General features: G+C 47.2%; 6 protein-coding genes across 6 annotated transcripts; 2 read left to right on the forward strand and 4 right to left on the reverse strand.

Annotated features, from left to right (window-relative positions):
- Nucleotides 1-282: 282 nt before the first annotated feature.
- DFL_005923 (uncharacterized protein) lies at nucleotides 283-3,233 on the forward strand (the record flags this gene model as incomplete). Its single annotated transcript, XM_067635254.1, has 2 exons — nucleotides 283-2,507; nucleotides 2,567-3,233. 2 exons carry the CDS (start codon nucleotides 283-285, stop codon nucleotides 3,231-3,233), a joined length of 2,892 nt encoding a protein of 963 aa, XP_067489702.1.
- A 584-nt stretch (nucleotides 3,234-3,817) lies between these two features.
- On the reverse strand, nucleotides 3,818-11,711 carry DFL_005924 (uncharacterized protein; the record flags this gene model as incomplete). The annotated part of the gene is made up of 4 exons (XM_067635255.1): nucleotides 3,818-7,282; nucleotides 7,338-10,718; nucleotides 10,802-11,032; nucleotides 11,097-11,711. The coding sequence occupies 4 exons, from the start codon at nucleotides 11,709-11,711 to the stop codon at nucleotides 3,818-3,820; spliced, it is 7,692 nt and encodes a 2,563-aa protein (XP_067489703.1).
- Nucleotides 11,712-14,176: 2,465 nt separating this feature from the next.
- DFL_005925 (uncharacterized protein) lies at nucleotides 14,177-16,455 on the forward strand (the record flags this gene model as incomplete). The annotated part of the gene is made up of 3 exons (XM_067635256.1): nucleotides 14,177-15,970; nucleotides 16,036-16,314; nucleotides 16,438-16,455. The coding sequence occupies 3 exons, from the start codon at nucleotides 14,177-14,179 to the stop codon at nucleotides 16,453-16,455; spliced, it is 2,091 nt and encodes a 696-aa protein (XP_067489704.1).
- Nucleotides 16,456-18,924: 2,469 nt separating this feature from the next.
- DFL_005926 (uncharacterized protein) lies at nucleotides 18,925-19,524 on the reverse strand (the record flags this gene model as incomplete). The annotated part of the gene is made up of 3 exons (XM_067635257.1): nucleotides 18,925-19,004; nucleotides 19,074-19,174; nucleotides 19,412-19,524. The coding sequence occupies 3 exons, from the start codon at nucleotides 19,522-19,524 to the stop codon at nucleotides 18,925-18,927; spliced, it is 294 nt and encodes a 97-aa protein (XP_067489705.1).
- Nucleotides 19,525-21,610: 2,086 nt separating this feature from the next.
- On the reverse strand, nucleotides 21,611-22,793 carry DFL_005927 (uncharacterized protein; the record flags this gene model as incomplete). The annotated part of the gene is made up of 5 exons (XM_067635258.1): nucleotides 21,611-21,689; nucleotides 21,813-22,180; nucleotides 22,248-22,337; nucleotides 22,407-22,497; nucleotides 22,552-22,793. The coding sequence occupies 5 exons, from the start codon at nucleotides 22,791-22,793 to the stop codon at nucleotides 21,611-21,613; spliced, it is 870 nt and encodes a 289-aa protein (XP_067489706.1).
- Nucleotides 22,794-25,349: 2,556 nt separating this feature from the next.
- On the reverse strand, nucleotides 25,350-27,030 carry DFL_005928 (uncharacterized protein; the record flags this gene model as incomplete). The annotated part of the gene is made up of 5 exons (XM_067635259.1): nucleotides 25,350-26,027; nucleotides 26,133-26,253; nucleotides 26,337-26,505; nucleotides 26,676-26,820; nucleotides 26,968-27,030. 5 exons carry the CDS (start codon nucleotides 27,028-27,030, stop codon nucleotides 25,350-25,352), a joined length of 1,176 nt encoding a protein of 391 aa, XP_067489707.1.
- Between the last annotated feature and the right edge of the window lie 242 nt (nucleotides 27,031-27,272).

Consider the following 27,272-nt stretch of genomic DNA (forward strand, 5'->3'; position numbering starts at 1 on the left):
GCCAGCTACCCAGCTTGTGTTGCCTCCAGGCGATAACGATGCTCCTCCTGCCTTAAACCTGCGACTAACGAGTACCTGCGACACTATCGATAATAGCTAACCGACGACGTCACCATTCAGCCCGACTTCACGCCTATGTGACGAATAAATATAAAGCTTCACGAGCTTACTGCGACACGTACTAGCATGCTGCTGAAAGTACAGCACCTTCTGAGCAGTCTAGTTGCTTCTTCCGAACTCCAACCACCCTAACAAGCTAGCCATCTGGTAGCCAACTCCAATATGGCTGAAAACTTCGAGAACCACGACAACCACCAAGGCCCTATCCCTCCTGCCCTAGGTCAGGAAGAGGAGGAGAGATCTGAGGTATCCGAGGGCTCGTTTATCGAACATTCTGAGGCAGTCGATACTCCGGCCGAGAAACCAGAACCATTCGCCCCCTCGCCGCACCTTTACCCCACCAACCCAGTCCATTATTCCGGTAGGACTTCTGCACATTCGCATCTCGGGGGTGGAGATGAGAAGCGACCACCCCAGCAGGCCCTATCAGATACACCCGATGGCGTCCATCGTATGCAAAAGTTCATACTCTACGAAACATCCACACGATACTACATTGTCGGCTCCGATTCACAGGACGAACTATACCGAATGCTGAAAATCGACAGAACTGTTGACCCTGGAGAGCTTTCCATCATTGAGGACGATGTCGTCTATAGCAAAGACGAATTGACACAGCTTCTGGCCGCCATTGAAGATGGTAATCGAGCTCATGGTGGGCTCAAGAAGAGGTGTGCAATGTGGGGGATTCTAGGATTTATTCGGTTCACGACAAACTACTACATGTTGGTTATCACTCAGAAGAGTATAGTTGCTATGCTTGGTGGCCATTACATCTACCAGATTGAAGCTACGGAATTGATCCCCATAATTACTGCGACGTCTACGAAGAAGGCGGACAAGAATCCCGAGGAGGCACGTTTTATGGGCATATTTGGCAATTTAGACTTGACGAAGAACTTCTACTTCAGTTATTCTTATGATATCTCTCGGACGCTCCAGTACAACTTGACCAAAGCTAGAGAGTCTCTAAAGAATGGTTTGAGGCCTTCCATGACGTCTAGTGCCGATTACAACGAAATGTTTGCCTGGAACCACTATCTTCTACAACCTGCTCTCCAGTACATGACGAATACCTTCGATTGGTGTCTCCCTCTGCTTCATGGTTTTCTTGATCAATGCAAGATCTCGGTGCTTGGACGTCCAGTATATGTCACCCTCATTGCCCGAAGATCCAGATATTTCGCAGGTGCAAGATTTCTCAAGCGAGGTGCAAACGACTTGGGATACGTAGCAAACGACGTGGAGTCGGAGCAGATTGTCTCTGATATGAGGACTACATCCTTCCACGCTCCTGGTGGAATTCTTTTTGGGAGTCCAAACTACACATCCTACGTTCAACACCGTGGAAGCATACCTCTGTATTGGTCACAGGAATCTAGCCCGTCTGTTCCAAAACCCCCAATCACTCTCAACCTCGTTGATCCCTTTTTCAGTGCCGCAGCCCTCCATTTCGACCAACTTTTCGATAGATATGGAGCGCCGATAATAGTACTCAACCTCATCAAGTCAAGAGAAAGGGTTCCTCGAGAGTCCCTCCTTTTGCATGAGTTCACACAAGCCGTTAATTATCTCAAAAATCTACTACCCAACAAAGATGACATCATCTACAAAGCTTGGGACATGAGCCGCGTTGCGAAAAGCCGCGACCAGGACGTCGTCGAAAAACTCGAGGAAACTGCGGAAGATGTTCTGAAACAGACTGGCATCTTCCACAATGGATATGGCGACGACCACCCGATTCAACTCCAACGCGGAGTCTGTCGAACAAACTGCATTGACTGCCTTGATCGAACTAACGCTGCACAGTTCGTTATCGGGAAGCGAGCTTTAGGAATGCAATTAAAGGCACTTGGGATTATCGAGGATGGGTATCTTAAGTATGACACCGATGTCTCCAACTTGTTTACTCACATGTATCACGATCATGGCGACAGCATTGCTCTCCAATATGGCGGCTCGCATCTGGTTAACACCATGGAGACATACCGTAAGATCAACCAATGGTCCAGCCAATCGCGGGACATGATTGAGAGCTTTAAGCGGTATTACAATAATTCCTTCATGGACGCCCAGCGACAAGAGGCTATCAATCTGTTCCTGGGAAACTACATTTTCGCAAAGGGCCAGCCGATGTTGTGGGATCTTGAAACAGACTACTATCTGCACCACGCAGATCCGAGGATGAAGAAGAATAAACGTAGCTATGTGAAGTGGTGGACCGACTCGCATCTCGAGAAACTGGAGATCCCACCTGTCGTTTCGATGGCGGAATTGAATAATCGAGACATTTCGTTCTTTGACGAATTCTGGTCAGAGTATTATAAGCCAAAGGCTCTGTCAGCTTTTCCAAAAATATTTGCCTATCGAATGGTCTCGACAGCCAAGTATGCAAAACCCCATGGCATTGTCCAATTATATAACCGATAACTAACACCTTCTATAGGAGTATCAAAGTTCCAGACGGAGCAAATCAAGACCCTTCCCCGTTCGCTGTCCGCGGCTCGTCCGGCGAGAAAGATAACCGTCGCAAACGTCGTGGCGTCAAGATCCTCGACCCAACCATCGACCTTAGCAAGCATATCAAACGACTCTCCCTCCAACGCTGGCTCACAGATGCCAACGGTGGACAATCTCACCATTCTCACGAAAACAACCTAAAGTACAGCCTAAACCTAAGCTTAAACGACAGCATCCCTTCAATCCCCGGCACAGTCTCCAAATCCGACAAAGAAACTCTCCCACCCCATCTTTGGACAATGGACCAGATCGTCCACCACTCTCTCAACCCTTCCGTCTCTAAATCCGAGAAAGCAGAATACGAACGCTACGTAACTCACCCGCTAAACCTTCCAATGGTCCCTCACGAGGGTGTTTCGAACCCACCGAGGGTCTTTGTGGATTACCTTAACAGTGGAAGTCCGAGTGCCGTTGCGAACCTGAGGAGTACAGTCGAGGATGAGGCGGTTTATACGTCTTTTGTGGATGCGGCCGATAACTACATTTCTGGAGTTGAGGATATGCCTGCTAAGCTGAGATATAAGGCTTACCAGGGATATGTTGCCGGGAAAGGGTTTAAGCAGATGAGGGCTGAAAGCTTGATTAAAGGATGATTAGGCTCATTTCTACGGGCTTACTTTTTTCTTAACTATTTACGAACTACATTGTATTTGATTCATTTACAGCGAGATAGCAACTTTTCATTGCCGGGGTACGGATCATAGCATTGCGTGGACTTACGGGTTTCCTTTATTTCTTTCATCTCTATATTGCGATGGTGTTTTGGGTGCATACGAGCAGCGGGATGGTTATCAATATGATCTTTAAGAGCGTTTCAGCGGTGGCACTTCAATCAAACATTTTTCTGTTTATGAAAATTTCTAAATTGTGAAGCCGGGTCCTGAATGCACGATATTCGAATGCATCGGGATACACGATGTATGATGAGAAGTAAAAGAGGATATTACAAATGCTCGAGAAGTAAAAAGGAAACATAGAAACAAGATGATATCTAAAGTCATTAAAAAAGGAACATCGCTGGCGTCGAAGAGGAAGCTTGAGCTTAGGAGAAGACATGGCCATGAAAACATCCATCAGCATCATACATCATATATCGCATAAGTCTAAAAAACCCATTGCAAAAATATCAAAAAAGAGAAAATCTAACACGAAGTACCGTATACCGTATACCTCTATCTTACCATCCCGATAAATTCTCCGCTGGAGGCATCGGCGGCGGCGGACTAGTTCTATCTCCCCCACGTCTAGCCCCCAACTTCGGACTCTTCGGTAACTTTCCAAACCCTCGAGGACTAACAACCCTCTTCTCCTTCTCTGCTGCCTTCATTTCCTTCTCCCTCTCCCTCTCCTCCTTCCTCTCTTCCCTGCCTCTTCTTAAATTCCTCACACCTTCAACCCCACTCTTCGCCTTCTGCCCCGCACTTCTTAACAAACTTTCTAATAAGAAAGGTGAATCATCCTTCGGCGTGGTAGCAGTAGCATGGTCTTCAAGATCATCGTCACTGGCGTCTTCTTCGTATTCGTTATCACTAGAACTTTCGCTACCACCGGGATGACGTCTGATATCTTCATATCCCAATTGTTGGTTCCCAGTGATACGATTAGGCACTCCTCCCTTCCCAAAAGCAGCGGGCGTCATAGGCGGTGCTGCAAAAAGCGTGGGTGTCATAATAGGCGGATGATCTCTAACCAACCCCGGTGGCATACTTAAAGAATCTCCAAAGGTATGGTTGAAACTTGTAACACTCGGTGAACGTTGAAGCGATCTGTTGAGGATATGATAAACTCTGTTATCGTATGTCTGTGAAGCTGTTTCTGCAACATCCCCATCCGTAGTTTGGGTTTGTACACTATTAAATGACTCGTCGGCGAAGAAGTTATCGAGGGATTCAAGACGGAAGACCATATCTCCCAATCCACCTTCACCGCCAACACCCTCGGAAAGCATGGTTGCGGTGCGGTCTTGAAAGCTAGTGTACCCGTAATCTTCCATGATGAATTGCATATCTGGTGCATCACCCAGTGGATCTTGTGGTGTCTCAGGGATCTGACAGGTATAGAACACCGAATGGACATTATGTCGTGTGGTTTGTGCTTTAATAGCCGGCGAAGGAATAGCCCATCCGCTATCCTCAGGAATCCCAAACAGAGTTTCGGTCCTTTCGTACTCCTTCCTAAGCGTTCGATTCCCCATGCTCATTCTCATAACCTGTCTATCCATCTTCCCTCCAGAGATCGAAATGACTTTATCAAGAACCTCAAGCGCCTGTTGACAATACTCCGTCTGCAAAAGCCTTAACAACGGAGAAATCAAATCCGCACCAAGTCCCGTAAACTCCGGTTTTTTAAGATCAATAATCGGGAGTAACGAATTCAACAGTTCCATAACCTTTTGTTTCACCCAGGGTGTAGCATTGGTTAGAAGTCCGACAAGGAAAATCAACGCGGGTCCCTCGTAGTCAGGAAAATAAGCGTTCCGGATAGCAGAGACAGCTTGTGACTTGAATCCATCTTTATTCCTAAACCTCCCAGCCGCATAAGCACCCATGATCCTAGCAATATCCGGCTGCGACTCGTCATCCGCAATCTTTTTCAAACTCGCCGCACACGCTAGAATTTCATCCGGAACCGCCTCTTTCTCCGATGCATCCAAAAACCTCGGAAGATTTGATAACATCGCAATAAGCAATCGATCATCTCCTCCAACCAACTTATTACTCGGGAATTTATTCAACTTATCCATAACCTGCAGTGTCTTTGGTAAAGCAACCCCAGATCTCAACCCCTTCACCATCAACGCTTGCAGTCCTTCAAAGTTCCCATCCCAGTTACTGGGGAACATGCTAACCAGAATGTTCACATTGTCTTCTATCGATAAATCGATCTTGAGTAAATGTTTCTCAAGCAACGAGAGTACTTCCATAAACTCATTTTCGTGAATAGTATGCAAGCACGCTACTGTCGCCCAGAACATCTGCGGGAAATGCATAAGATCTTCGGGATCCAACGCCGCCAGCATCGCATTCAAGGTTATCAAAATCTCCATAGCGAAGGACTGTATATCCGGTGAGTTATCCGCAATTGTATTCGAAAGTCGAGCGAGCATATCCCCCAGCATCGGTTGGTCCAAATCCGCCGCGTCGAGGAGACATCTGAACACCTGGAAGGATCGACAAGCCAGATGTCGCACGGGGCAATTTGTAGCCCATTGTAACGCCACCCGGCTCCACTGAACCTTCAAAAGTTTATTATCTGGCGTAAAAAAGTCAAGAACATCCTCGATCATTTGTCCCATAGAAGGCGCTACCCGGTGAGGGTCGGTATCGGACCCAGTCTCATCATACGCCCACTGCATCTTCGCCTGCTGCGTTCTTACTGCCTCGACAAACTCTCTAACTCGGTGAAGCTCTTCGATCGACTTGCCTGTCTTGGAGATAACAAGTTCATGAATCAAATGCACCAACATCTCCCTCGCCTGCTCTTGCACCAACGGGACATAATGATCCCAAAGCACAAAAACCACCTGCAACAGCAACGGCAAGTTCGGCGCCATCTCGGGTACAGGTCCGACCATCAAATCAACCATAAAGATCAACCCCAAATGACCTCTCGAAAATCCATGCTGTTTCCCACCAACAGGCAACGACTCCGCTAGGTTGGCCATATAAGGGAACAAACTCGCGTCCGGAACCCCCTGCGGCTCTTGGTTCTTTTGGGGAGAAGTCATAAGTCGTGGTTGAAGATACTCCAACAGTGCTTCCACAAGTTTCGACCCATTCGGGGTCCCCGCTAAGAACACGATGATCTGCTTGCCGACATTGACGAAATTTTGTTCCTTTCGCTCCAATGATTGTGCGATGATGAAGTCCAGGACGACTTTAACATTGCCAGCATACGGCGCACTGGCCAAGGCCTTCCACAACCCTTCGATCTCATTATGTATCTTCCCGCTAAACTTAACAGTGATCTCGAAGAGATTTGCAAGTACCATATAAGACGACGGACTGGGTCCCCCATTCGGATCCTGCTGCAATTCAATCATTTGAACCCACGGAAGCAACACAGCGAGAATATCCCTCTGGCCCTTGCCATCCACAATATTGAAGAATAGCGTAAACTCCGAGAAGATGAAGAATGCAGCTTCGGGGTGTTGTTGGGATAATGTCCTTGACAGTTCGAACTGTGCCTTTTTGAATACCGCAGCTGTTTTATCTGATATACTAACTTCATAATCTAGGGTCGTTTGGCTGCCGAAGTAGCGTTGCTCAGTAACCCGTAACAATGTCGCGGCTTTTGATCGTATCTTTTGATTGTCGTCTCCAATCTTGAATAACGCCAAGGCGAATGACTTCCAATGATCGCAAGGGTCGTCGGTACTATTAATGAGGACTTCGGAAACTACATGGAAGTAGCTTTCAACGCCCTTGGGACTATTCTTGTAGAGATAGCACTGTCGTATGGCGAGGGCGAGGATGCTGGGTACTTTTTGATTATACTCAAGGAGGTTCTTAAGCGCTTTTCGTCCAATACGGTGGATTCTGTCGCTGGATTCACCGAAGATGGATTCTAGCCAGTGAAATATACCTAGTATATCGAATGTAATGGTGGACTTATTTTCAATGATTTTCATCACAGGGCCAGCCTATGATTCTCCATTAGTAACTTAGATGTCGATGTTGACGGAAATGGGACCTTACACAAAGTGAAGCCATAGCACTCAATGCTGCATTTTTCAGATCATTCTTCTCAATCTCCACAGCCGCATTAATATGCTGTCTCCACGCCGAATTCGCCCCACACCAATCTTCAATCAATGAAAACAACGACCGTCGCCCTTCAAACGGCAGCCACTTCTCCGGCTCCGGATCCGGTAGCTTAAGGATCCCTTCATAAAAGTCCTCCGTCAAACCGCAAAAGTAGCGTCTCAGTCGATGATAGGCGATATCGCCTTTGACCTCTGGATCACTCAAAAAGCTCTTGTTGTCTTTGATCAAATTAATGATATGACGCAACATCCAATCGTCGTTGTATACATCCGGCTGGAGGAGGAAGTAGGAGGTAAGTTGCATGATGTGTGTGATTCCGGTTCTCCACCTATCTTGTCTTGTAGACCTACGCATAACCATTTGTCCATTTTGTCCAGGTCGTTGGACTTTCGTCCCCGAAGCGTCATTCCAGCGCATTATTATCGGCTGTAGGGTTTCTACGAGAGTTTTGTAGAGGTTCAAGTTGATAGATCCCAGACCGGCGATTACAGCTTCGCGGATAGCTTGATTTTCGGAGTTGATGAAGGGGACGACAAGTTGGAATAGGGAACGCCCGGAGTTAAGTCTGTCATAAGGGTTTTGTGAGGCGCTACCGGCTGACTTTGAGGTTTTGCGGGCGTGCTGAAGGTTTGGTGTGGGCTGGCGAGCGACTTGTTCGTCTGTTAGAGTAAGTGTAGAGCATGCGACAATGAGATAGAGCTTCCATTGCTCAATCGAGATATCAGCAGCAGAAGGCGATGCTAATCTAGCTTGGAATCTCGGGGTTTCAGAAGCATACTGTATTTGCGAATGCATATGGTTCAGTCTCGCGCAAACGCTATCACGACATTGCACGACTGTCAATGGGAACCTCTCGAAGCAGACTCGAATAAGTTTGGGGAAGAGTTTGAACCACAATGATGAATCGTATTGATTCTCACTGGTGGCGAGCTTCACGAGAGCATCTTGAGCGTTGTTATCCATGAGTTCACGGCGCAATCTGCTTCTATCGGCAACTGACCACTTTTCGTCGTTGATGTTCTGGTTCATGATGTGAAGGGAGTCGTATTCCATAATTTGAATGATTCGAGTAAACCGCTGTGATTCCCTTCGGCTTTTTCTTAGTGCTAAGGAAGCGCTACCGTGCTCTTCCTCATCCAGGGCACAGTCGAATTCTGTGATTAATTTTAAGACCATAATTGCGAATTTCCGTACGATTCTGGACTGGCTGGATAGGAAGAAAAGACCGTGAGACTCGATTTCATCGACTATGGCGAGGACGTTTGAAATTTCTAGGTCATCGGGTTTGATAGGCTCGGGTTCTGGGGGTTGCATATTCATGTTCATGTTCATGTTCATGTTCATGTTCATTGACAATAGCGATGGTGTCGCGGGAGCCTTCGTCTTCTGCTTGATAGCATCGATCCATATCTGCAGAAGCTCTACATAGAGCTTCAATGTATTCTCGATATGTGCCGGGCCAAGAAGTCCACCATCTGCAGTTGTAGCATACTTCGTGTCGAAGTCGAATATGAACCGCGCAAATCCAATAATGACCTTTTGCCTTTGTAGCGACTGTCTAGCGATACACTTGAGCGCATTCGCGGATGCAGTCGCGACCCGTTGGTCGGAATGCGCCGTTCCATGACATAATATCTCAACAATCTTGTTGAAATTGATTAGACTTTCGGGTGGTAGACAACGTGGAAGGGCTGCGAGTGCCACGCATAGTAGTTCAAAGTAAATTTGCTTCTGGTCGACAGGCGGATGATCCAGATTGAAGCTAAAACTTGCTGCCACCGGTGTCTTAGGCGGTGGTGGGTTGAACTTCTCATCCAAAAGAGCCTTGCCACCGAAGTTCGCATCACAGACTAAGATAATCTGGCCCAGTATCTTACTAAATTTGTCAAAGTACTCCCGAGCGACGGCTCCAAGTCTATCCAATTGCACCGGGCGAGACATTCTATCCAGTCGCTTCATTGCTTCCGACCTCTCCTCCACAAACTTCGCAAGCCATGTTGATATCGGGGGCGGTTGCTCTTCATAGCCAGTTTCAAACTTGACTGGGAAAGGGGGTGTGTTATCCTGTTTTTCGAGGTCGTTCATTATCTCAAGGAACGCCTTGATACCAACGATCATTCGTTCAGATGTTAGGCATTCCAGTGTTAGATCCGTATGTCGATGCGAGAGCATAACATCAGCGTTCAACAACGGCGTGAGGATATTCCGGAAGCAAAAGTCCTGGTGTTTCGATCCAATAAATCTGATTAGTTGGACGTATACGGCCATCAAATCAGCGTCGGCGCCGATCAAAAACGACTTTCTTCCCGGCAAGAAAAGCGCGCGAATGACCACTTCCAGCTTCTTCACAGTCGTATTCAAGGTTTCAGAGCACCTGAAAATATAAACCCAGAGTAGCCGCGCGGTAGTTTGGAGAAGCATCGTTCTAACGGATCGGTCCTTCAGTTTCGGGAAGTTTGCCTCGAGGAGAGGTAGCCATGTCGCGTTAAATGATTCTCTCGGCATGATACACAAAACCGTCCCAAGAACTGGAAATACAGCGGGCCAGTGGCGTGCTTTCATCAGCATTTCCGATAGTCTGGGGTAGACTTGTTGTATAAAATCGATCCAACGAGGCATGTTAAATTCACTGTCTCCAGCGGCAGCAACAGGAAGCAACAGCTTCATGTAAAGGTCGCAGTATGCATGTTTGATCCTCTGCACTTGAGATGAAAGGAAGAGTTTTGTGATGAGATACATAAGCTCAGAGCCCTGCTCGAATGCATCCGGTGGATAAAGCTTTATTTTCAGATAGCTCATTCCTTTGATCACCAATTCAATCCTCGGTTCCGACTCCCGGCTCACGAAACCCTTGCCACTGTCCTCGAGTGCTGATATGAACAAGTCGGAAACACTGTCGAAATGTAGCTCACTCATGACTCCAAGTAGTTGTGCGAATAAGGTCCAGTTCGACATCCTTAGGGGGGAGGCAACAAGAACGTCGGGGTCCGCTAGTCGTAGTTGTTGGAAGACAATATTCTCTAACTTGAACGCCATTTCCTTGGACATACTCTCTAGCGTAGTCTGTCCAATGACTTCTATCAAAACACGGCAAAGTATGTATATAGCAATCGTAGATTTGCGATCCGCAGCAATCGAGGCTTGGGCCTGTGGTGTAGATATCGAGTTATTGTGACTGTGACCGGGACTCGTTAAGGGTGTGCCGGTATCCGCTGGGACATTTTCGGTATTCCTACGCATCAATGCTGAAAACCCGTCCTGGAGCTTTGTGTTAGAGCTGGGTGGCGAGGTAGGTTTGGTATGCTGCATTTGCTACAAAAAACAACCGTCAGAACCAAATTTCCACCATAATATTCGACCCAGGATAGACTATCCGTCTGACACGGAGTCCCTACATGCTTAAGCTCCGTCCTGGCACTGTTCGCTGCTTCACTCTTCCCTTTCCTCCAATACATCACGCTATCGATGACGGGTCGAGGTTTATGTCGAGCAATGTAGCCTAGAGATCCAATAAGTTTATCAAAGGCCGGGTCTACACCGGCACCACATATGGCTTCGACATTGGGTTCTACTTCCAATCCGCACTTCATGCACGCATCAATCTTGGCCTCGGCGAGTCGTACGAACTACAAAGAGTCATGTAATGAGCAACCCTCCCCTTTATGCTCCGGTGTTTACGGGTATGTCTACCTGAGTGAATAGGATATGCAATGCGTATTCAGCAGGCGTCTTCGGCTCAGAAGAGTGGTGAGAGTACGAGTGCGAGTGACTGTGGCCTTCCCTTCTGGATGTCGAGGGTCGTCCATGGGGGGTTATAGTCCTCATGGTATCCATTGCAGACGGAGCACGAGACTGATCGCCGGAATTAGCCATGGCATTGATCGTCGACATGGTTGATAGCTGGGATGAGAGAGCAGATATATCGGATGGCACCAACGTGCCCGTCGGCGAGAGCGGAAGGTCTGGGATGGTGATCTGCTCACCAGCTCCCCTAACGGTCCCCATGTTGTTCGGTGATAACGGTGAAGCGGAAGGAGAGTTTACGAAGGACGGGTTCCGTGAATGCTGGATGCCACCGTTTACTATAGATGCCTGGCGGTTATGCGCATGCGGGTAGGAGGAAATGGAAGGCTTTCTTTCGACGCCTCTCGAAGGAGGAGCGCCAGGTACAGCAGAGCCAGGAGGTCTTGGTGATTGTGATCTGCCAGCGTTGACATGCGAGGCCATAACAATTCCAGTCCTGGAAGTATTCCTGGAGTGATGGCCCGTGAGAGAGGCACTCCTTGAAGGGGGTCGGCCAGTCATGATTCGTAGGCCGGCAAGGTATCAGACGACGGTTTCCGACAAGAACTTAGACTAGGCGGGTGTTTCAGCACAGCCCTTTTCGGAATGGCAATGATAATTTTTGAGGGGTTAAGCTTTTTAACTCGACGAACCAGCAGATGGAAGCTTCCCCCTAACCCCCTGAGAAATATCACAGAGGGAAATAGAAAGACAACAGGGATTCGACGGACAAGGGAGTCGGAAAGATCGCGTCTAGCGACGAGACAGATATATTCCAAGAGAATTGATTCTTAAGTCGTCATGATTTTTATTGAGGCAGAAAGACAAGGACGGATATAAGCAAAAAAAAACAAATGGCTAGATGCAATTCTTAATATAGAATAGGATGTATGCATCGACGAAAGCCGGAGATTTCGGATCAAGCTTGAATGCAGGTTCAGAAGGCCAAATAGACCTGGGAGGATCTCTCCGTCCGAAGACACAGAAATCGAAACGAGGTCAGGCCAGGAGGGAGGAGACCCGCCCGAGTTTTGCGGATGGCTCGTTTAAGTTACTCTTTGCGGCGGATGACCTGCAGGCTGTCGCGCGTTCCTCTGGACCCTGGTCCATACTTTACTTCGTACGGTGGAAGGAATTCAATGGCATGTTGCATGTCGCATGTTGAGATATCTCGAGGTCGATGACATGCAGGGATAACTATGCGGTCCATGGTAGACATGATATGTGGTTGTATATCAGCGGGGTCAATAAATACCATCATAGATATCTTGATCAGAGTTCAGCCACCAGCTGCAGGCCAGGCGCTCTCCTGTAGAGTTAGGCAGTTCAATGCGACCCGAGGTATCCTCATCGATATATCCCGGTGGATATGACGTTAGAGTATAGCGCTCCAATGGATTCACCATAAGATCTTTGATTGAAAATTTAGACATTCGGCCACTTTAGCCACAAATTCGAAACGGATGCATGATGCTCGATGGCTCAGAGTCGCACGGTAAGGATGCATGCATCTATCTCTCGTCAGCTTAGTCAAGTTGTCGTACATGTAGAATTGCGTGTAACAAATTCCTTCCCTCTCTCGGGCGACTTTGACATAGCTAAGTCCTATCGCAGAGCCTTCTTTTTTCAAAGAAGTGAGGCCTTCCTTGCCTATAAAACGTAACGTAATGTGCTGTGTAAGTATGTCTATGATCGGAACATATGCGCGTAACGTAAACCCTGTCTGGAATGCGCATGGCGTGGAACACAATGGAAATTTGATATTTGTTGGTGCAGCCAGCTGCTGGGGGCTCCGGAGGCCGAAACGGGCCGATTGTCGTTGACAACTTAACATCAGCACTAAGATCGGGAATATATGGAAGTACCAACTGGTTATACCCGAGATGAAATTGAAAGCGCGAACGAGCGATTTGGAACGGTGGCTTCCAAAAAAAAGACTATAATAGGAAAAAAAAAATTTTTCAAAATGTATCGTTTCCCGTTTCCCGCAAAATGTCATTATCAGGTCAGCCTATCACAGTAGTTTTCGCATGGCTTGTTGAAATTTTATAAACATCGTGAGCATCCCGTTCTTCGATGTTAGAAGTACTGTAGTTACACATCCGATTGTGAGTATAGATGGGTAATACACTGCATGCTTCTTTAAATTTCGATCTCGAGTAACACCAGAAGTACAACTTCGATTCTCTTGCATTGCATTCGAGTCGGTAAAGTATATCTTCCATGATCGTGTGCATTCTCGTATGCGACGGTGCAGTTAATTTTGTTTGTCCGAAAGCACATGCGAATGCTAAATACCATTACTTATTCCTTATTGATTAGTACGAATACGAAGCTTTTTCTGCGACATCTGATTCATCCCACCTGCTGTTAAAAGTCGCCCAACATAATACTATAGTATAAGGCATTCCTTCGGCCCGGCATAATCGCTATCCTCCACCTTGTCCTCTTTTTATTACTCAGACTCCGACTATCACCGCCTTCCCTTATACTCATCATCACCATCACCATATATCCCAGGTCTTGTCGACGCTTCCATTTCGAGTACCGCCAGAATAAATACCAGAAACTTATACCTGTTATCGTTGACCAGCGCATCGATACGGAGCCGGTTAGAACGGACCAACGCCACCGCAACCCGCCACACCTGGACGTTGCCCTGCAGATACCTATTGGCAGGTTCTCGAAGCTACCCCTTCGACTCTGTATCCTAGCTCCCACCACACGCCGGTTCAGCCACTTGCCGTGGAGCTCTAGACAGGAAATCTCACACCACCCGACTTCTGGCCACGATAGTCTGAATCACCGCTTCTCTCTCTTTTCCTTTTCCTTCTTCTTTTCCTTGCTCTTCTTCCTTTAGGTAAAAATTCCCTTTCGTTCATTGTTTGTCGTCGTTGTCAAACTTGTCGGCCAAAAAAAAAAAATTCTAACGAGCTATAGATCCTCCTATACCAGTCATCGGCTGCGGCCACCCACAAATATCAGCCATGGGGATCGAATACGATACGGCGGATATCGTCATCCTGACCGCCATATTCGCCGTTACCATTGCCTACTTCACCAAGGGCACCCTCTGGGGGAAGCCGAAGGACCTATTCGCCGATGTCGCTCACACCAATGGGTCCGCCAAGACCGGGAAGACGAGAGATTTTGTCAAGAAGATGGCCGAAACAGATCGCAATGCCATCTTCTTCTACGGTTCGCAAACGGGTACTGCCGAGGATTATGCCTCTAGATTGGCCAAGGAAGGTCATGCACGCTTCGGGTTGAGAACCATCGTTGCAGATATCGAGGACTACGATTTTGAGAACTTAGACACTTTCCCATCGGATCATCTCGCCGTCTTCTTGCTCGCTACTTACGGAGAGGGTGAGCCTACCGACAATGCTGTTGAATTCTATGAGTTTTTGTCAGGTGACGAGCCACAGTTCTCCGAAGGTGCCTCGGCCGACGAGAAGCCATTGCAGAACTTGAAGTATGTGACTTTCGGACTTGGAAACAATACATATGAGCATTACAATGCCATGGTTCGCCGTGTCGATGGATTCCTCACCAAACTTGGTGCAACCCGCTATGGATCAGCCGGAGAGGGCGATGATGGTGCTGGTACTATGGAAGAAGACTTCCTTGCCTGGAAGGAGGAGATGTGGCAGGTTGTCTGCAAGGAAATGGGCCTAGAGGAACGTGAAGCTGTCTACGAGCCAGTCTTCAAGATCACTGAGGACGAATCGCTCTCTCCAGAGTCTGACACCGTCTACCTCGGCGAACCCAACAAGAATCACCTCGAAGGCAAGGCCAAGGGTCCTTATAACTCGCACAATCCCTTCATTGCACCTATTGCCAAGTCTAGCGAGCTGTTCTCTGTCAAGGATCGAAACTGCCTCCATATGGAAATTGATATCTCTGGGTCAGGACTAAGCTACACTACCGGTGACCATATTGCAATCTGGCCTACAAACTCTGGAAAGGAAACGGATAGAATACTAAACGCCCTTGGTCTTGGTGAGAAACGACACACCGTTATCCGTGTCGAGGCCCTTGACTCTACTTCCAAGGTCCCATTCCCATCTCCCACCACCTACGATGCCGTTATCAGATACCATGTTGAAATCAACGGCCTGGTCTCCCGTCAATTCGTCGCCTCCCTCGCTCCATTCGCTCCTTCCGATAAGGCAAAGGCTGAGTTGGTCAGGTTGGGAGGTGACAAGGATGCCTTCGCTGAGGAAATTTCCAGCAGGTACTTGAACATCGCCCAGGTTCTCGAAATGCTTGCTCCAGGACAGACTTGGTCCGCTATTCCGTTCTCCTTGATCATTGAAGGTATTAACCGTGTCCAACCTCGTTACTATTCCATTTCTTCGTCATCATTCGTCCAAAAAGATCATATCGCCATCACTGCTGTCGTCGAGAGCATCCGATTACCAGGATCTAAACACATTCTTAAGGGCGTTACTACCAACTATCTATTAGCTTTGAAGCAAACGCAGCACGGCGACCCGAACCCAGATCCTCATGGTTTGACTTACGACATTACCGGTCCAAGGAACAAGTACGATGGTATCCATGTCCCAATTCACGTCCGCCACAGCAATTTCAAGATGCCATCGAATCCTGAAAAGCCAATCATTATGATCGGACCAGGAACTGGTGTCGCCCCGTTCCGTGCATTCGTCCAAGAACGAGCCGCACTTGCAGCAGAGGGAAAGAAGGTCGGAAAGACGCTATTGTTCTTCGGATGCAGGAATAGCACTGAAGATTTCCTATACAAAGACGAATGGCCGGTAGGTTACCATCCAAGAAATAGAAATCAAAGAAGGCACGTTACCTAACCACCTGATTTACCCAGGAATACGCCTCAAAACTCGGCGACTCCTTCAAGCTAGTCACCGCTTTCTCCCGTGAAGGCCCCAAGAAAGTATACGTCCAGCACCGCCTCCAAGAACACGCCGACGAGGTCAATGAACTCCTAAAGGCCGGTGCCTACATTTACGTCTGCGGTGACGCCGCTCACATGGCTAGAGACGTCAATGCTACATTTGGCAGGATTATCGCCGAGAAGCGGGGTCAAACGGAGGCCCAAGGGGAGGAGGTCGTAAAGAGGATGAGAAGTTCTAATCAATACCAGGTAAGGGATTCGCATTCCTTCATTTCGGATTTTACACATTTTCGTTTTTCGTTTCTTCGTTTCGCCTATAGGCGAGGAAAGTACACATGGAGCTAACGCGAAAATCTTTTTCGTACCTTGCAGGAGGACGTCTGGTCTTAAACCACCACTTGGGTACCCATCATGAACATAACGATCGATATATTTTCTTCCCGGAGAGAACTTCCTCCTCCTGCCTTTCATGACTCAACATGTTTTTCTAGAACAACAATATTTTTTATTTTTATTTTTATTTTTTTTTATAGACACGAGCTCTAGACGATTCCCTCCTCGCATTTTCTGCGGAAGCGAGATTCCACTAGCTCCTTGCGTCGAATTCAACCCTAGCTAGCATAGTCGTCGTCTAGCTGACCTCTCTCCTACCTCCTTAAGTATCTACGGAGTACATACCCGGGGCAATAATGGCGTCCACACGTAAGACTTTGTCATAGAAAAGAATTTTCGAAACCTAGCACGCCTGTTTCCGGAGTTCCATTCTTTACTTTTTTCTTCATTTTCTTTCTCCTGTTTCCTAGCCAGTCATCATGTAATGCATAATAATATAGGACGGATTCTCTATCAAACACACATTTACTTTTTCACCTCGGCGAAACTTGAAACGGAATAGCAAGGGGGATCGGATAAGGGGTCATGTACTTCGCGGTGCTGTTTGTAGACGGAGCGACGGGGGAACAAAATAGTATGTCAGCCGCTTAGTGTATAACTAAACCAAAAAAGAAAAGAAAAGGAATGATATCAAATACCCAAGTATCATAGGTGCTTGAATCGTAAACTGGTCGTATTGTAATTTGCAATCCAACCAGGGAAAACCCCGATATCACGTCATGTCGGGAGATGGAAATTGGGGCGGAAGTACTTTTACGAGCCAAAGTTGTATGCCAGTACACACCATGCGTATGTATCGGTACCTGGACCCACCCAAAATGATCTTCTTTTACTCTTCCCACCAATTATCAACGCTAGCGAGTGAAGCGGGAAGGTCTAGAACATTTGGCCCTTCTTTCAGGAACAAGAAACATCCACATGATCATGGTTGTTTCCGGTGCTTTATGGGATGACCCTAGTTTACTAGCGGTATACTTTGGACGAGAAAAATCACCTATGCAAGTGGTTTATACTCTGCAGAATTACATACACACAGATTCATATTCGCTTTCCCTTTCTTGTTTTTTCCTTCTCCTCTCCCATCGCGTAATGCGACTGGTTCGGGGCGGGAAGACAGGTGGTGGTGGGTGGATGTTTTCTTTTCGACCCGAATCTTTGGATAAAGTTATAACCCTTCAAAAGCAAATAACCACCAAAACCAGCTGAGGAAACGGGACCACCAAAAAAAGAGGCGGTCCCAGTAGGCGGGAGACGGGGTTTGGAGCTTATCTGGCGGTGGGTGTATCCTTGCACACATGCACGCATGCACACCACCTATAAAAACTATTTTCCTTCTATCCGCTGGTTCGATAATTATGTGCTTGACTTCCTCTTGATTATCAAAGGATGTGGATGGAAGGGGGAAACCTAGGTACGAGGCATGGGGAAATATCATTCATAGATCCGTAGGCCCACGTCCAAATCTTGAAAACCTAAGAAAGAGTTCAAGGGTGATTGTCAGAAGGGGTAATAATATATTTGTTACCTCGGTGCCTGTATTTTTCTGGTCGTTTTGGGCCTTGACTAAGGTACCATCTAAACTTCGGAAACTGTTTCCTATCGACACCCTGCTCCCCCACACTAAGAAATGCGTTCGCGTCTTTGGCTCCACCTCTCAGCTGTTCTCTCGCCCCGTTTAATCCGTGTTAGTGCAGAACTTGGAGATATAATCGAACGCCCCATCAAGCCCCCCAAAGAAGAAAAATATCGTGACCGATCATCCCATCAATCCTATCCAATGAATGACTTTCAACATTCCCAAGTGATCGGTTAATGAGAGGAATTGCGGGTATCCACTTTTTGGGGTGTCTTGTGGAGTCTATTCAACGAGACTAAGTCTGGAAGGAAACGTTCACTATTGGATGAATGTATAGGTTCTGCACAGGTGCTCCGTTGGAAGAATCTTCCGGGCACGTTCATGTTAGTAGTCTGCTTTTAGAAGAATCTCGGATCAAAACAGGATAGTAGGGTCCTTAACTTTATATCGTGGAACCATGTGCACATCGACTTGATGAAAAGTCTCCAGGATTCTTCAAGACGACATCGTCCCGGGCAGAGAGCTCGGAGCTCTTAAGCTAGAATACCCTCCGACGACAAAAATACCTTGAGCTTTCGTAGGCTCTCATGATTGGCCTCGAATCTAGCCTCGTGCATCCAAGGAAGCTCTACAGACAAATCCTGTAAATATTAATATAAACGGTCGGTTAACGTTGCAACAAGAAAATGGGTTTTGGTATTAATAAGAAAAAAGGTATTTGACCCTCAATCATCAACATCCCATCTCCACATCAGTATCCACACTCGTATTTCGGCCTAAAACACTCCCCGCTTGAACCAAGAACATAGGTCCCATGATATCATGATTTTCGTCCTGTCATGTGCCAAGTGGATCTGGGTCTTTCGATGGCTGGTAGTTCAAGGCTAAGCTTAGTTGAAGTGCAAGATTAATATTGTAGTGCTAGCCGTAGCGATGTAGAAGGCTTTGAAAAAACACATGTTGGCGATGTCTAGATCCACAATTAGCTAGGATATTGAAGTGGGGCCCGGCGAAGGACTTAGGGGGGATATATACATACGGAAATACATACTTGGGTACCTTTTACTTGGCAGCGGTGTGCATCCTATAAACGATATCTTGAAATTCTTCCGAGATGTTGATATCCTAAGATTTTGACCACTTCAAGGTCGATGAGAAGGAAGAGGATCAGACCAGGCCAAGTGAAAAATCCACACTCCAGGAATTTGTGATTGAGCATGATTAGGCAAGAGACACGTCAACCCGAAGGAGTAGAAGGTTGCACAGAAAGTTAACGGGGATCCATATTAAGAGCATGCGCATCGATTTCCGAATCTACGAACAAAGAAAACTTTGGCCTCGAATATGCACATACCAGGCGGATATGAGGAAACTTACACGATGCCAACCAGTTTGCCCGTTTCCAATGAAATCAGGCAGCTCCCCCCAGAGGTTGGCTCTGGAGATATATCTCGAGATGTGCGAATATCAGTCCGGCGAGGATGCGACATAGCAATGACAATTAGCAATCAAAAACCTATCGTGTCTCATGTATTATGCCGAAATCCGAACACATACTGCTGCACCATCTGACAGGGAAAATACCGTCCGGATCCTAAGACAAAAAGTCGGTTCCTTCCGTTGGAATCCTATACATCAGTGCGTTGCGCATATCCACATTCCTCGGGTTGGATTATCATATTAGCAAACTCGCAGCACAGCCAACGGCTCCCGGATTACCTACAACGTTAGGCGGAAACGGTTTTCTCGCTTTGGATATCGAATGTCTTTTTTTTTTCCCTCTCGTGATAATGATGAAGCCATCAGCCGTTGGCAGCTTGATTGTCCACGGATCCAGATCCAAAGCCATAATGCTGAGTCTCATCTTCCATGCAATCCAGGCGAACTACTCCGTAATGGTCCTGGCTACCCGTACCCGTTGATTAACGAGCGAGACGCTCGGGCTCAGGGACCAGACCCTGAAGCCTAGGGCATCCCGAGCCCCCACCCCTGCGCAATAGAAAATTACTAAACCCCAACACCCGTAACGATCTGCTGGGGTAACCGAATCCGAACAATCGCACATAGATGTGTGTGAGTGATTGCATATATAGCATTCATCGGATACTTGCATCGTCTTCTGTTTCAGCTTCTTCCAATTGTGAAAAGAAGATTAAAAAAAAAAGACTAAGACAAGCCAGAGGTGGCAAATCTATGCGCGAGCACCAATCAGAGATGCCCCTCTTTTTTGAGCTCACATTGGGCATTTCCTTGGGGCTTGTTTTTTTCAGGCAACTTATAAGCCGGATTCTGTCCATGCTGATATCGCGCAAGCAAAATTTGACAGCAGGATGGGCAGACAAAATGCACCTTTCGGCTTCAAGCCGAATATACGGTAGAAATCGCTACAATTTATTAAAATGTTTGCACCCATAGTAAATGGCAAGTGACAGCCGTGCCATGAAAACCCGAACGATGGTGTAGATTTTCAAGAGGAAGGCGAGACCCTGGGTCAGCCAACTTGATCGTGGAAATGTAACCAAATCAATTGCCCAAACCACACCGAGCATACCAGAAGAATGCAATGCGGCCACATGCGTTTAACGCATGGAATATTTTTAATGTACATTATGTTTATAGTACGTGCGTTCCCCTTCCCGGTGCTGACGACCCAGCAATCGAAAGGGTGGATAGAAAAGATTACGTGCAGATTTGCCATGTTGGTGATTTCAATCGATACGGTACATATCGATTAGGAACGACTCCAACCCAACATATGGGAGAGTTATTTTGAAACGCTTCGGATTGCATTTTGCATATCAATGTTGGACCGGCACATACACCATGTGAGTATGCTCCGAAACGGTGTTAACGGTGTGTTTGGATACTCATTCTAAAAGGCTACAATCGGTAAATCGGTGAAACCCGGCCGAATGATCCGAGGGAAGATGTTGATTGATGCTAAATTCCGGTGATGAGATATATCGCGAGATGTTATCTAACATGAACGAAATCGATATGCTAACGAACGGGTTCCTGAAAAACTCTTGGTACCAAAGCCAGATGGTTTCGCAATCCAACAAGATTTTATAACTTCATGGATCGAATGCCTTGAGCCGCCGTTCGGCACAATTACAAGATACAATTGCAATACGGAATGCATTCTTTTAAGTAAATGCGAATTCAGGAAAAGAAGAAGAAGGGAAGAAGGGGAAGAAGAAAATAACGAAATAATAATAATAAAAAATAAAATAAAAGTAAAAGTAAAAGAAATAAAGAAATAAGGAGATAAAAATAATAATACACAATGCGCCACCATACTGTTAGTCGCCGGACGAAGAAAAATTTTATATTCCCAAACATGATTTGAAAACCCCATAGCATGCGTTTTGTTTTTACTCCAACTCAAGCCGAAATCTTTCAAGCGGATATCAAGAACTGAAAAAAAATAACAAGAAATGCAAGTAACCTCAAAGGTTGCATACTCCCACCGATCGTCGAGAAGAAGAAAAAAGTCAAAGAAAAAAGAAAAAATATATGATCAGATTCTAGGTACTATGGCTTAATCCCATTTTCCAAAGCAGAGCATTCCCCTCCCTAGTCGTCTTTGAGGCCATCCTCTTCGGCACTAATAACACTGCGAGGAGGGGTAGGTGGAGCATTGACTGGGGGAGCCCTGTTTCAGCACCGAAATATTAGAAAAGTTGTTCGCCGCATGGTTTCAAGTAGGAGATGGAGAAATATATTCCAAGGGATAAAAAAAAATGGCATCCAAAGGGATATCAAAGGATAAGCTTACCCAGATGCCCTCCAGCTTCTCAAATGCAAGAGGACTGGTGCACCCGATTCCGTATTGCTAACGTTCATACGCTTTCCCTTCTCCACGGTTTGCTGGTGATTAATGAGCACGCTTTTCTTGGGGAATTGTCCAACTGCTTGCTGTTCCTTTTTCAGTTGCTTCTGAGCAAGAGTATCGGCGTAGCGGACTTGGAGGGGTAGGTGATGATCCTTCTCGTCGAGCTGAACGCCACTGAATTTCTCGATTACTTCGTCGCAGATTTCGCGGTCTTCAAAGGTCACGAAAGCGACGCCGCGCGATTGACCTCTCTGGCCGACAAGAAGTCGGCATTTGCTGATTTTGTATCCAGGGAAGAGAGAAATGATTTTCTAGATGATGTTCAAGGTACATAAGCTTGTGATTTAGGATTAAGCATATGGATGGAAAGGAACATACCGCCTCACCCCAAGTACAGGGAAGGTTGGATACATAGAGGTTGGTTGATTGGAGGTCAGCTAGGCCCTTCAACTTCGAGTAGAATGAGTCCTAGAGTTTAGATTTAAACATGTCAGCGGAGGTAACATTTCACAAAGATTAGGTTGGAGTACCACCAACCTTTGCAACGGTTGCTTCGTAGTTCTTGCTCTTCAAATCTGCAATGCATGCCTTTGCACTCTCTATGCTTGTGAATTTTGCGAAACCATATCTATATAATCCTGTTAACTTTCGTGCTTGATCCGAGATATATCAACCAACTGACCCTTTGCAGACACCAGATGGTCTATCGATAATAGCCTTGGAACTAACAACCTCCCCGAATGGCGAAACCATATCCAACAACTGCTTGTCTGTTGTCTTTTCCGGTAGTCCTTTAATGTAAACGTTTGTTGGGCTACCGTCCTCACAAAAATCCATGGAAATCGGACTCATAGGGTCCGCTTGCTCATCTTCATCTGGCGGAACCCTTGGAGTACTAGCAATAACTGGTGACTTCCGCGTCATTTTGGTAGCTGTGGATGTTACAGTGGTCGTGGGACTAGATGGACCGTTCGAGTTCGAGAACACGGTAGAAAAAGTCGAGGTACCAATACTAGGAACTGGCGAAGGTAGATGGCTGTACGGCGGCAGCGGGGGCTTCACAAACGATGCGAACCCTCGAGGAATGGGATGAAAAGGCATGAATGCAGAAGGGGAAAGAGGAGGGAAGGGTTGTGGATGGTAATACGGTCCTTCTTGGGCTGGAACTGGGTGCAAAGGGAAGACAGGTGGAACCATAGGTAGAGGGAAGGGATTATTATTATAGAGATGCGAACTCGAGGGCAAGCAGTGCATGTTTGGAAAGTTCATGTTATCGTATTGGGGGTACTGGGGGTACGGAGGGAAGCTTGGAGGATGAAGCTGTGGGTGAGGTCGAGATGGAAGTCCAACTGAGCCAGCAGCTGAGACGGTTTGTGCAACCGCCAGATAGGGAGGATGGGAAGTATGGGCCTGTCTATGTTGATTGCTTTGATCCATGGCGGAAGGGGAAACGGTATCGTTGCTTCGGTTCATCTTATGCAAGGTGCCCGTTTGGATGCTTTTGTGCTATGCTGAGGTCTTCCTCTTCGCCTCGAGTCGCTTTATAGAGGAAAGCTCCCGTAGCCGTTAAAGAGGTTTCCCTTCTTTGGCTGATGTGAACCTCAGGGAACGACCGGGATGGTTGGATATTTTGTGTTACCAAGAGAAGGCTCGTTGTTAGCTGTGCTATGCTGGGTTTACAGCGGCTGTGAAAAAAGGAAGGGTCGGGAAAAAGGACGTTGAAGTTTGATATTGGGAACTTGTGGTAAGTTATAGTAGTAGGTTGCGGATTTTAATAAGATAAACTGAGGGGGTATATGTCAGAGGAAGATAATTCAAGTGCCTTGCAGATGATTATGCCGATGTGGAGAAGGAGGAGGTAGGGCGGGAACTCAGTGCTTCTGCAAGGTCCGATACACGCTTAAGTACTTGTTAGTTATTGTCTTAATCAGTCGGTGAGTTCAAGATGCATGTGGAAGCAAGAAGACCTTACACGTTCAACAGCAGTGTGCTGACCAAACCACCTACGAGACAAGCCTGGATCGACAGCCCACAAACTTGGGGTTGTGTACAGGAGGTTACAAACCCGAGCTAGCTGCAGCAGCAAGCAAGGATGGAAATGCAATAATGTTGCTCCTAGCTCCTCGACTGATGAAAGGAGGCTTAACAGGCATGAGCTGTCCAGAGGACAAATGATTGTTAGCTTGGCCGAACGTACGTCCTCCGATTCGACAAGAGAAGATGAGTAGGAGAATTATGTTTCGACGTCTGCTTGGGGAATCAAATCGGGGTAGAACATGAGACAGAGACGGGAGGATAGCTTGCTTTACGCGAGAAATATCTTTATTGCCAAAGTTTCTTATTTCTCCCTTCCGTCGAGCGATTCTGACCACCCATGGTCTGGTCTCTTTGAACAAATACGCCGGGGTCGTAAGTCGTTACAGCGGGATCCCAAATCGCTGGTGGTTGGCACCCGCCGGTCGAATGACTGTCTGGTACATGCCGCCGAGGAGTACTCGAGGGGCTCTCTAATTTTCTTCTTCACTTGCTCCTGCAAGAAGAAAAAAAGAGCCCTCGATTATGGATTCGGCAGCAGCATCATTGCTTCTTTCTCTCATTCTTAACCAAGGGGTTGGGTTTGGGATAGGCAAAGCTGACAGCCCTGGTCCCGCTCAGATTCCGCCGTCAAGGTACCCGCAACCTGTTACGACAGTGATGGTGGGTGGCCCGCGTGAGGAGTTGAAATTGTTGGAATACATACATCTGTTCGGTTACTCAATAGTGCCACGCGGTGGAGCACGCCCCCCATTAAGATCTAAGGCGGCCCTTCGGTTGCACGGGAGCATCCCTTCCTCGAATCTCGCAAGGGAGCCGAAGCAAAATGAAGGATACAATTTTCAAAGCAGCAAAGGGGAGGCGCAAGTGGCACTGTTCGTAGGCCAAGCCTGTGAGTTCCCTTGCTTTCCGATCTCATTAAGCGTCCACCCTTCCGACGGACGGATAGCTCTGTCAATCTCTGTTTGTCTAGATCGCAAGTGCAGAAGCAAGATTTAGCAATAACATGGTTTGCTATACAGCAATTTCTGGGAGGGACGGTGCATACGGGCGAGTGGGGGGTGGAGCTTCGAGTCCAGACCAGTCCTTGTGCGCAGGCGTTGGGGATCCTGGGAGGGCAAGGGTTAGAACTAGTGGTGCGGCAGACCCGGCCAATTGGAAGCAAGCCTTGTAAGGGTGTCGGCATTCAGTTGTGCAGCCCCAAAAACTACACCAGGCTGTGGTTTGGCAGGTCAATACTCGTCTGTAACTTCCAAAAATAAAAAATTGATTGATATCAAGCAATCAAACTTTTCGGGGTTGGAAGACGCTGGGTGCTGCTAGGCAGAACCATGGTATGCAGTTGGCGCTTTAATATATTCGGTTTTCATCAACACCCGTTATCTGATTTAAGTGATGCAATTTATGAATGTGGGAACCGTTTGCTCGGGTATGTGGCTAGCTGCCTCAAACCCCGGAACGAGGCGCTCGTGGATCAGCCTCATTTTTCATTTCATGACTATTTTTGCTAAGATTGCTATGCTCGTCTTCGACTTCCTCCTCCTCTGCGTCGCTACCTTGTTCTGGTTCACCCTCACCCTCATCCCCATCTTCATCCTCATCCTCGGCGGAGACGTCTCCGCCAGCTTCGTTGCCCTCTCGCTCGCCAAGCTGTGTTATTTGCTGGAGATACTTGTCCAACTCTTTAGCTTGTTTCTTGGAAAATCCGCTGGCCTCGACTTCAATATCAAGCTTTCCGGTTCGCTTGACATCGTCCCAGGTTGGCCCCTCGTCGTCACTAACAAACTTAAACTTGCGTTCGAAGAATGTTTTGATGCATTGAACGTCCCTGTCAAAGTATTCCTTTGCGTTGGCGTGATCAATCGAGACCATCTGTGGAAAGTCGATAACAACTGGCTGCTGTGTCTCTTCATTGACAAGGATGTTGAATTCATTGAAATCTCCGTGAATCAAACCCTGGGATGCGAACTGTAGGATCAAAGCCATAAGGTCGGCATACAATTTAGGGGGGTCTGCTATCGATGTGACTTGCCGAAGTGGATACGAGTCTATGAGCTCCATGAGGACACAGTGTCGAGCTTGATCTAGCGGTGTCGGCACAGGAAACCCATTGTCTTTCAAAATCTGTTTGCACATGGTCAACAGCCTTAGCAATCATCGATCGTTTCATATTTCCGGTTGGTTCTACTTTGCCGTAACACAATCGGACACCTGCATGTATGCGCATACCTTCATGAACGCAAACTCCTTCATGGCAGCGAGGCGCGACATATACATCCAACTCGCGGAGTTACGATTACGCAGATAATCCCGATTTGCCTTGACGGTCCTAAAAGATATCCGTCCCAACCTGAACGGCGTAATCCAGTTGTCAGAACGGTGACACAACAGCAAGCATGTCATTCAAGAAGGGAATGTCCATGCGGGTCCTACCGGTGTATCTTAAGAATGATCTGCTTCCCCGATTCGTCGGCCACCACATAGATATCAGACTCCTTTCCAACACCAACCTGGTTCCCAATGGAATAGACGGACTTCCGTTTGATGAATGTGTTCAAGGCGAGGTAATCCAAACCTCCGTATGTGAGTCGGTAGCCGTCATCTATGGGTTTCAGAAGATCCCAGATATTCTGTTATTAGCTACGCCACGTCAGAGCTCTCGAGGAGAGAATCAAGATGTATGGTTTTCGAAGCTCGTGGAAGAAAAAAAAAAGATGGAGACAAGGAGGAGGGCAGATGCACAAGGACAAGGGTGTCTGGAAACGAACGTACATTTTGCATTCTTGACTTTGGCGATAAGTCCAACTTTTGCGAGATTTGAAATGCTCCTGTTGACTCCACTTGCGCCGCGCAAACCAGATATCTGTGATATCAATGGTGTTGGAACAACTTCGTGGTTTTTGCTTCCCATCTCGGCCTGTATGAAGCCGAAACACAGCAACCGTCTTAGCACATCAAATCCTTCATCGAAGCAAGATATTACCACTCAGAACCTCCCACGTCAAGAGAGAGGATACGTCGAGCACAATGAAAAGTTGGTTCTTCTTGTTGGTAGCACACATACAGCAGTTAGGACCCGCCAGTCTTCGCCGGTCAAGTACCGGATGGCACGAGTATCCAACTTCATCGTTTAGACGATATGATCTGATGCCCAGCAGCACCTAGAGGCTGCAGGACTGTGGGGCTAGAATGTTGTGGCGGTGATTATCTTCGAATCCTAGCAGTTGTGTGCGTTCCCTTCGAGCTTCCGAGTGGGAGCTTTGACTCTGTCCAAAGTGTGGCTGGTGGTCGTATATTGGGGACGATGGTTTTTTTGATGGGACGAGTCGATTGAATTTGTTCGGTTGATCGGCGACCGGCGCTGAAGTC

This window comes from Arthrobotrys flagrans (assembly GCF_004000055.1).
Source record: "Arthrobotrys flagrans strain CBS H-5679 chromosome Unknown unitig_9, whole genome shotgun sequence".
In the NCBI taxonomy this organism is placed as follows: Eukaryota; Fungi; Ascomycota; class Orbiliomycetes; order Orbiliales; family Orbiliaceae; genus Arthrobotrys; species Arthrobotrys flagrans.